Source organism: Berghia stephanieae, chromosome 10 (genome assembly GCF_034508935.2).
Source record: "Berghia stephanieae isolate SIO BIC M18660-M18661 chromosome 10, UCSD_Bste_1.3, whole genome shotgun sequence".
In the NCBI taxonomy this organism is placed as follows: Eukaryota; Metazoa; Mollusca; class Gastropoda; order Nudibranchia; family Aeolidiidae; genus Berghia; species Berghia stephanieae.
The window spans coordinates 5,588,724-5,599,243 of NC_088369.1; the positions used below are offsets into that span (position 1 = coordinate 5,588,724).

The window sequence follows — 10,520 nt, forward strand, 5'->3', positions numbered from 1 at the left end:
ATGATTATGATTATTATTATGATCATTATTATTATTATTATTATGATAATAAATAATAATAATAATATAATAATAATAATATAATAATATAATAAATAATAATAATAATTATATAATTATATTATTATATTATTATTATCATTATTATTATTATATTATATTATTATATATATTATTATTATTATTATTATTATTATTATTATATATTATCATTATTAAACATAATCTATTATTATTTTTATTATATTTTTTTTTCATATTTTTCTTCTTAATATAATCATAATTTTCTTTATTATTGTCAACGGTAGTGATAGTAATAGTGGTAGAAGTGGTAGTAGTAGTAGTAGTAGTAGTAGTAGTAGTAGTAGTAGTAGTAGTAGTAGTAGTAGTAGTAATAGTAGAAGTAAAAGTAGTAATAGTAGTTGTTGTAGTAGTAGTAGTAGTAGTAGTAGTAGTAGTAGTAGTAGTAGTAGTAGTAGTAGTAGTAGTAGTAGTAGTAGTAATAGTAGAGTAAATAGTAGTAGTAGTTAGTAGTAGTAGTAGTAGTAGTTAGTAGTAGTAGTAGTAGTAGTAGTAGTAGTAGTAGTAGTAGTAGTAGTAGTAGTATATTAATATTAGTAGTAGTAGTAGTAGTAGTAGTAGTAGTAGTAGTAGTAGTAGTAGTAGTAGTAGTATTAATATTAGTATAGTAGTAGTAGTAGTAAGTAGTAGTAGTAGTAGTAGTAGTAGTAGTAGTAGCAGTAGTAGTAGTAGTAGTCGTTGTACCGGTAATGCTATGTTCAAAGAGGACACTTGTACATATGAACCAGATAATAACTGATACGTCAAAAAATCCCCTATATTATTATTATTATTATTATTATTATTATTATTATTATTATTATTATTATTATTATTATTATTATTATTATTATTATTATTTTCAATTATGATCATGTAAAAGAAAACGCAATTATAGTGTCTTTTAAAAATAAATAAAATATTTCGATTTATCTTTAATTTACTACCCGTTTTGTCGATTGTCGCTGGGTTTTTTTTTTTCAATTTTCACTAAGATAAACTGGGAGAAAAAAAAAGAGGGGGGGGGGGGGGGGGGGTGATGATGTGTGCTTCTGTTTGGGTATGTATATGTGTTTCTTTCTTTTTTTTTTTTGACAGGAGGGGATTCTCCATTTCTATGAAATGAATGTAAGAATTTTTCATCATTATCATTATTATAATTATTATCATACCCCTCAAAACAAATGTTGGGGTCCCGATAGCTCAGTTAGTAGAGTATTTGTTTGTTTTGTTTTTGATGGTTTTACGGCGCTTGCAACACATAATTTAGGTCATATCAGCGCCAGTAAAAAGTAAGAAAATGGGATAGTAAAAAGTTCTAGAATTACAATTAAAGCACTAGAGATTAAGGGAGACAAAGGGGAATTGGTTCAAATAGGGAAGAGATGCAGATTCCAAGAGCACACTATCAGTGTACTTAGTTTGAGATCACTAAATGTTTCATCCAGACAAAAGCATAGTTTCCCGCCAAGAAGTACATATTCAAATATTTACAAATGATATAATTATATGTCAAAGGAAAAATAAAACAGTCCAGAACAGAGAGACGATTTACAAGGAAAAAATATCATTTCACAAAACTCTAACTATACATTTGACTGTTTCCCTCCCAGATAGGGTATCCGGACAGGGCCAGGACAAAACCCAATTAATCTCATTCCAAAACAAAGACAGAAAACATGTTGAAAAACAGATATAGGGGGATAGAAGGCACAGTAAGTGCCTCCCTGTCCACCATGGGAGGTCAGGAACCCAACCCAGTGGTAGAGAGCACTTTGTTCACACGCTAAGGGACTAAAATCGATCAGAGCAAAACTCGATCCCATGACCCTGAAATCCAAAGACGAACGTCATATGTATCGCTACTAAAAATAAACTAGAGCTTTTATATAGCGCAATATTCACTTAATATGCCCATAGCGCTTTACAAGGGGTCCCTGACCACCAGCAACACGTAACATGTAGAACGAGACATGACGCCTGTCTGTTAAGCGATAATACAATTTTTCCGACAGAGACAAAGCTGTTGACGGCCAAGTACTCATTTTACATCTGAGGAGTACGGTGAGAGAATGTGAGTAAAGAGTCTTTTCCAAAGACTCAACTATGCGCCGAGCGAGGCTCGGACCCAGGACCTTCCGATCCGAAAGCGAGTGTCATACCACAAGACCACATAGCCGCAGGATCAAGAACAAGGGCACTAACAGACCTGCTTAGTACTACTAAAAATTCGTAGAAATACGAAATTTTGGCTCCAGCTACAGAGCTGCAATGGTCTTTTTGACTCAATAAATCGTGTTGAAAAGGAAAGTCTAGCTTCTTAGAACCTATAGTCAGGACTTTGGAGAATTTGTGGATCATGTTGAGGGCAAATTGTTTATTTATAAAGCTATTTATAGTGACTTTTTATTCTTTTTTTTCCACTTGGAAACTACGAATTTTTGAAATTTCAAGTTGGCAGCTCTGCATTAAGTCACATGTACTGTCACGTGTATTTAAAAACACAGTATATGCAGAAGATCAAGGGGAAGGCCACGAGGAACATGGAGAAGAATTAAAGAAGCTGATATACAGTGAAGTGGTAAGACCTGGAATGAGATTAAAAAGTTAGCTCAGGATAGAGAAGGGTGGAAACTGTTTGTCGGTGGCCTATACCCTGACCCAGGGTGAAAAAGGCAATGATGATGACGATGATGATATGCAATGTTAACCAAATAGCACATACTGTGTTCTTAAATAAAACGGCAATGTACAGGGCAACTGTGACTCATTACCTATCGTCTCAAGATGGTACTATGTTTTGGGTAACAAGATGGCAAAAAGGAATGAAGGAGCAAAAAAAGAAAAAGATGAATATAAAAGGCTTCAAAAAATATAACACCTTCACAAAACACGGACCGTTTCGGGCCCAAAGCCCTTCTTCGGTCAATAACAAAAACAATACATAATACGGTAACATTAATACATCAAGCGAAATTCAAAATATATTCTTATGCTTTTCTTGATGATTTTACAGCATTTTCAGCACCAGTAAAAAGGAAGGAAATGAGATAGTCAAAGATTCTAGATTTACAATGTCAAAGCATTGTGCGGCTATGTGGTCAAGTGGTATGACACTCGCTTTCGGATCGGGAGGTCCTGGGTTCGAGCCTCGCTCGGCGCATAGTTGAGTCCACGGAAAAGACTTTTTACTCACATTCTCTCACCGTACTCAGGTATAAAATGAGTGCCTGGCCGTTTACAGCGTTGTCTCTGTCCGAAAAAAAAATTGTAATATATCGCCTGACCGGCGTCATGTCTCGTTCTGCATGTTACGTGTTGCTGTTGGTCAGGGACCCCTGAAAAGCGCTTTGAGCACATTTAGTGGATATTGCACTATATAAAAGCTCAATTTAAGTTTAAAGCAAACAAGAAAAAGTAAGACAAAGGGGAAGGGTTGAAATAGGGAACATAATATAATATATGTAGATTCCAAGAGCACACTATCAGTGTAGGCTAGTCTGAGATCACTTAAAAGTCTCATCCATACACAAACACTGGTCTCCACTAAAACTAAGATGTCCCCGCAGTTTTTTGCCATTTTAAACCCCAAAATTTGAAAAGATTTGCCAAAATGTTGCCGCAGGTTTTACAAAATTCAAACAGGTTAAACAACAGGGACCCGCCAAGAACCCCCCCCCCCCAAACCCACAACAAAAACGAATTTCGGAACAGTCAATTTTGAAACAAGCTCATTATCTCTCCATCTTCCCAGTGCCGTCTAGTGTAATGTAATGTGAGTTGGAAGGGTTGTTCTAAAAGAATACTGTCCTCGTGTTGACAGGGATAGTGATAGTGCCTGTGCCTGGTGGCTGATCCATCTATTACTACTACTACTACATAATACAACACTCAATAGTGGGAGAAGGGGTGGGGGAATGCGAGGGAGGGGAGCAATCCAATACTGAAATCTAATATTGAGTACCGAAAAAAGAAAAGCTATACATTTATTTTAAAATGTAGTCTAAGAGGAAAAAATTGCGGCTAAAATAGGATTTTGCGGTCATTTGTGGCTACGAAAAACTGCAGGGACAGATTAAGAGGAATACACCCAAATGTTTACAATATATATATTCATTACAAAATAATAAATGCAATCGGTCACAACAGAGAGATGATTTACAGGGAAATAAATATCATCTCCCAAAACTAAAATATAAATTTGACAGTTTCCTTCCCAGTCAAGGACTCTGACCAGGGCCAGGACAAAACCAAGCAATCCCATTCCAAGACAAAGACAGAAAGTAACTCGGAAAACAGATACAAGGGAATAGAAGACATATGGGAGGACAGGAAATTCCCGATAGACGGCAGCACTATGTTATGACGATCGACCCAATCTGCAAATTCCGTGCCGCACTCACAAATCTGACCGGAAGCTTCGTCACAACGCACCGTTCGACTAGATGCTTTGCGGTTTCGGAATAAATGGAGTATTGAAGCGCATAGAGCATGGCGAATCTGCTAGATCTGTAGGAAAAATACATTTCTTGTTGTTTGTTTGTTTTTAATTGTTTTACGGCGCTTGCAACTCATTAAAGGTCATAGCAGCGCCAGTAAGAAGGAAGAAAATGGGAAATCTAGTAAAAAGTTCTAGAATTACAATTAAAGTATCCAAGAATAAGGCAGACAAAGGGGAAATGGTTCAAATAGGGAACCAATGTAGATTCCAAGAGCACACTTTCAAAGTACTTAGTTTGAGATCACTAAAAGTCTCACCCAGACACAAGCACAGGTCCCCAGTAAGAGGAACACACTCAATATGTTTTACAAATCATATACAATTTAAAGAAAACATAATACAGTGCATAACAGTAACAGAGAGATGATTTACAAGGATAAAAATATCATCTCCCAGAACTAACTATACATTTGACCGTTTCCCTCTCAGCTAGGACTCAGGCAAGTCAAAACCAAGTAATCTCATTCCAAGACAAAGACAGAAAACAAGTTGGAAAACAGGTACAGAGGGATAGAAGACAGCAAGTTCCTCCCTGCCCACTTTGGGAGATCGGAACCCCACCCAGTATCTTCTGTAGGCAATCAGTTGCTTTAGATAGTGAAATACTTCTGACTGACAACAGTATGATGGAATATCACACTTGTAAAATAAATAAAAAAGATGTTGCAAGTAAATTTGTAAAAAAAATTATTATTACATATTGCAATGATAGCGAATCAAAACACAAATGATATAATCAATCATAAACAAAAAATAAAATAAAATATATGGATGTAAATAAAAAAGCTGTTAAACCATTCACGAATCCAAAACTTCTTTCCTGAGAAAATAAAAATTCTAATTTCTCTTTTTCTCCAAAGAAAATGAATGAAAGAAGATCTTCTAACGAAAGATGAAGATTGTTTAAAAAAAAAGAAGAAAAGAATTACAGCATAAAAAAGCTCATTGAACAAAAATTCCTAATCTCATTCTTCTAATAATTCTTCGCACTCGTTTCCACTTAATAAAACAAAAGTCATATGAATGCAACTAAAACTAGTAGGAACATAAAAATATCAATTGAAAAATGAAGTACAGTTACTAAATTCAGTTACACTCAAAATAAACATTAACTCATTCCAATATCCTCGAACAATTTGGGATATTATGAAAACAATAAATTGGAAGAAATTACAATGCATATTCTAATCTTGAAAATGGGTTTTAAAACATGTAAATATTTAACCGAGTAACAGATAAGTCAGTACAACCATGTCATATCCAGACATGCCAACCCTTCACATTCCAAAAGTGGAATCAGAACGCCTAAAAATAGGAATTTGAGACATAAAATAGGAAATTCACCTTCTTAACACCCCCTCCCCCCCCTTCTCTTCGCTCTTTTTTATTCTTACCATTATCATCATTTTTGAAAATTGGAATTTTAGAGACAATGGTGGAATAGTACAAAAAGGAAGAGTGAAAATAGGAATGATTCCGCCAAAAGCGGAAGAGTTGGCAGATAGGCATGTTGGTTGTGTGACAACTCACTGTCCTCTCTCTCCTGGCCAGGCAGAGGGTGTTGTGTCAATTAGATCCTGAGTTTGGTACCGACCCGTGACATTTTCTTCTCTTGTTTTCATCTGGCACTTCTCCATACCCTATTTTTCTTATCATGTAAATACAGTGCAACCTCTCGTATAACAACACCCTGAACTGTGACATCATAACAGGATGGCGCCCCTGGTCCCGAATTTTTGCTTGATATTCTTAGGAACATAAGCCTCAATATAGCATAATACGTTGAATAAAAATCCTATTTAGCGACATCAATGTAGAGATACTCTATAATCGGAAAGTGAAATCACCACTTAATATAAAAATCTAGTTTTTCCTTGACCAATGAGATGCCTTACTCATGCCTTATGGACAACAACAACAACAACAATAATTCAGCTGTACTCATGCGGGTCTAGACCGGATTAATTATAAGGGAAAATTGACATTTAAGGTCTAAATACAATCAAAATGATGAAAGTGTGAAGCATCAAAGAGTTAAAGCATAAAATGTAAGCCCTTTGACATCAGGGGAAATAAACTTTCTAACGTGGTTGTATGGTGTCTAATTATAATCAGTGGTCTGCATTTTATATCCACTTTTCCCACCATCTTGGAAACCCCATATATATAATTTATATATATATATATATATATATATATATATATATATATATATATATATATATATATATATATATATATATATATATATAATATATATATATATATATATATGCTTTTATGCTTTTAAGGGTTTTACGGCGCTTGCAACACATTAAGGTCATATCAGCGCCAGTAAAAAGGAAGAAAATGGGATAGTAAAAAATTCTAGAATTACAATAAAGCATCCAAGAAAAGGGAAGACAAAGGGGAATTGGTTCAAATAAGAAATAGGTGTAGATTCCAAAAGCACTCTTTCAAAGTACTTAGTTTGAGATCACTAAAAGTCTCATCCAGACACAAGCACAGGTCCCCGCTAAGAGGAACACACTCAAATGTTTTACAAATCATATATACTATAAAGAAAGCATAATACAGTGCATAACAGAGAGATGATTTACAATGAAAAAAATATCATCTCTCAAAACTAACTATACATTCAACTGTTTCCCTCTCAGCCAGGGCATCTGGCCAGGACCAGGACAAAACCAAGTAATCTCATTCCAAGACAAAGACAGAAAGCATGTTGGATATAACAGATATAGGGATAGAAGACACGGTATGTACCCCCCTGCCCACTATGGGAGGTCAGGAACCCCACCGAATATATATATATATATATATATATATATATATATATATATAGATATATATATATATAATATATATATATATAATATAACACATACATATAATATGTTTTAAATTGAGCTTTTATGTAGTGCAATATCCACTAAACATGCTCAAAGTGCTTTACAAAGTGTCCCTGACAAACAGCAACACGTAGAACAAGACAGGACGCCTGTTACTGTTAGGTGATATTACAATTTTTTTTTCCGACACAGACAACACTGTTAACGACCAGGTACTAATTTTACACAGGAGTAATGGTGAGAGAATGTGAGTAAAGGGCCGTAACTATGCGCCATGTGAGGTTCGAACCCAAGACCTTCCGATCCGAAATATAGCTGCACATAATAACGACAACCCTGGATAATAACATGATGTCCCCAGTTCCGACAATGTTGTCATTCAAAGGGTTGCACTGTATATTATACCAAAGGGATATGAAGCTGCTAGAAAATCTGGACTGTAAAAAGTAAAAAACAAAAAATGAATTCAACAACTTAAAAAAAAAAAAATACTAAACACAGAATGTTTCGAGTTAAAAACCATTCAAAACCCATTTAGTCCTCGATCTGTTTTTTTATTGTTGTTGGCTGAAGAAGAGTTTTGAACCCGAAACGTTCCATGTTTGATACTTTTGGGTTTTTTTTTAGAAGCAGCTATATTCATTTCTGTTTATTACTATATCATTCCAGGTGATTTTTGTTCTCAATTTCCATTGGCAAGATGGAAGAGTGGATAAGACATTGCACTGCTTCACTGACACCAAGGAAGCCTGGGTAATCTTGGTTTTTTTGTTGTTGTTATTATTTTTTTTTATGAGATAGACCCTAATGAGAAACTTCCACCTGGGATAATAATAATAATAATAATAATAATAATAATAATAATAATAATAATAATAATAATAAATCTATATTGTCCTTCAAAAAAGTGGCATTTTGTCATAAAGGCACCATTATCATTAAAGTGGTCGTGCCTTTATGACTACACATAAAACCATTCTCCACAACAACACTTTAGACTGGAAAGGCATGCATTCACACAATTGAAAAATAGAACTTTAAATGTAGAATAAGATTTCCATTATCATTAACACAAACAACTAGAGTCCTCAAAGTGTTATTTCTTCCCCTCGACCATGATGATATGGTATCCAAACTTTGTCTTGACAGGTGGGTTGGTGTAATTGGGTTTGTCTACAGTACTGTTGGGGAGGGCGAAGGCTGCCTCTTGGAATGGACCCACCATACTGCCACGGGTCATCCAACCTAAATCACCCTGGGGGACAAGAGGAAGCAAGAGAATTAATAGAGGAAGATACAATGATGGTAACGATCAATCATTGATCATTAAAAATAAGGAATAAGAAGAAGGAGAAGAAGAAGAAGAAGAAGAAGAAGAAGAAGAAGAAGAAGAAGAAGAAGAAGAAGAAGAAGCAGAAGATGAAGTAAAAGGGACTCGAATCCATTGTACATTTCACCTTTTCTCAAGCCAAAGGAACCTTTTTAATTTCCAATTTGTTTAATTAACAAATCAGAAGGCCTATTATATATCTCCCCCCCCCCCCCCCTGCTTTTTGGTCTATAAATGAGGCTGACTTATACAATTTTGAATTTTGTAAAGATTTCGTTTTCAAATCTGCTAGTGAATTGAACATGTTCTTACCCCTGATCGAGCTTTGTCCTCGCTGTACTGGGAAGCAACCTCATTAAATTTCATTCCACTCTGGAGTTTGTCCAGGGCTTCTAGAGCTTTTGACTGTTTCTCACACAAAATATGACGAACCTGGAATTATGGGCAAAAACAAAGAAATGTAGATTATTGGTATCAACATTTACCCCCAGGTCTTTTTACTGAGAGCTGTCGTGTTGTTGCAGTGGTGATTTCTCATTTCATAATGAAGCTGAGATTTTATCTTTCCTAGATGGAGTACAATGATTTCCCAGCACTGAACCTCAGTCGCCCTATCAACTAGCTTGTTAATATCTTTCTGCATATTATCCTTGTCGCTTAAATTTTTCACTTTGCCGTATACCTTGGTATCGTCAGCGTACATTGAACACTTGGATGAGTTAGATAGGACACTAGGTAAATCACTAATGACTAATGAAAATGACAAAGAGAATTGGTCCAAGGATGATGATTACTTCTGCCCCGTTGGATACTACATATGCCGTGTACGCTAACTCTGTTTTCTGTCTATAAGAAAGTGTCTAACCCAGCTTAGAGTATTCCCATGAGTGCCATATGTTTCCAGCTTCTTTAAGAGTCTTTGTGGCTGTGGGATCTTCAATCGTAAAAACACTGCTGAAGAATCAATAATCTGTACTGTTAAGCACATAAGCTTTTTTAATATTTGAAGAAACCCTTGAATAGCTGTTTCTTAAATTAGATATTCCATCTTTTTTAACTTTGTTTTTGCCCTACAATATGCTAAAAACTTTTTAGGATTTCTCTTAGCCATCATCGTGATTGTGATTCCTCAGGAGATACATCCCATGCGAGCCACTGCAACAAAAAAAAACAAAAAAAAACCCCAAAAAACTGCTTCTCTTTGTTCGAGTGTGTAACTTAAATAGTTGACGTAAAAAATGATCTGATCTTGGCCATTTAAACTTTACAAAATATGGTCCGGACAACAACAACAAAAATGCCATCATAATAATAATAATCAAATCATCATCATAACGAATGTTGAATGAAAGTGAGTTTGAGAAAGTGAAGCGGGCAAAACGATAGTGAGTGACAAGCAGGGACCCAAATATCTGTAGAAACTCGAGACACCTGGCAAAATACAGATATTGTTTTATTGAAATAATTTTAAGGTGAAAAATATCTCGAAAGTATGATGACAAAAATTCCTAACATTCCCAAGCCCAACCTTCACAGCCGTGCCTCCTTTTGCTTGTTTTTGTTGCGAATCACCACCTTCCGCACCTTTGCCTTTTCCTCCTTTTGCACCGCCACCTCCCTTAGCACCACCAGATGATGCTCCACTTCCTCCTTTTCCTTTCGGCATATTTAATTTAAAAAATTAAAGTTTATAAAAATCTGGCACGAGTAAATTAAGAAGGAAAAACTTGAGCGGTTGTGGTGCAATGTTTACAAATTACACACGTTCGATTTGAAC

At 35.2% G+C, this 10,520-nt stretch overlaps 1 protein-coding gene across 1 annotated transcript; it reads right to left on the minus strand.

Moving 5' to 3' along the window:
• Positions 1-8,367: 8,367 nt before the first annotated feature.
• LOC144956128 (peptidyl-prolyl cis-trans isomerase NIMA-interacting 4-like) lies at positions 8,368-10,515 on the minus strand. The gene is made up of 3 exons (XM_078886496.1): positions 10,272-10,515; positions 9,056-9,175; positions 8,368-8,668 (listed from the first exon to the last, which is right to left on the minus strand). The coding sequence occupies exons 1-3, from the start codon at positions 10,407-10,409 to the stop codon at positions 8,510-8,512; spliced, it is 417 nt and encodes a 138-aa protein (XP_078742622.1). The 5' UTR covers positions 10,410-10,515; the 3' UTR covers positions 8,368-8,509.
• Between the last annotated feature and the right edge of the window lie 5 nt (positions 10,516-10,520).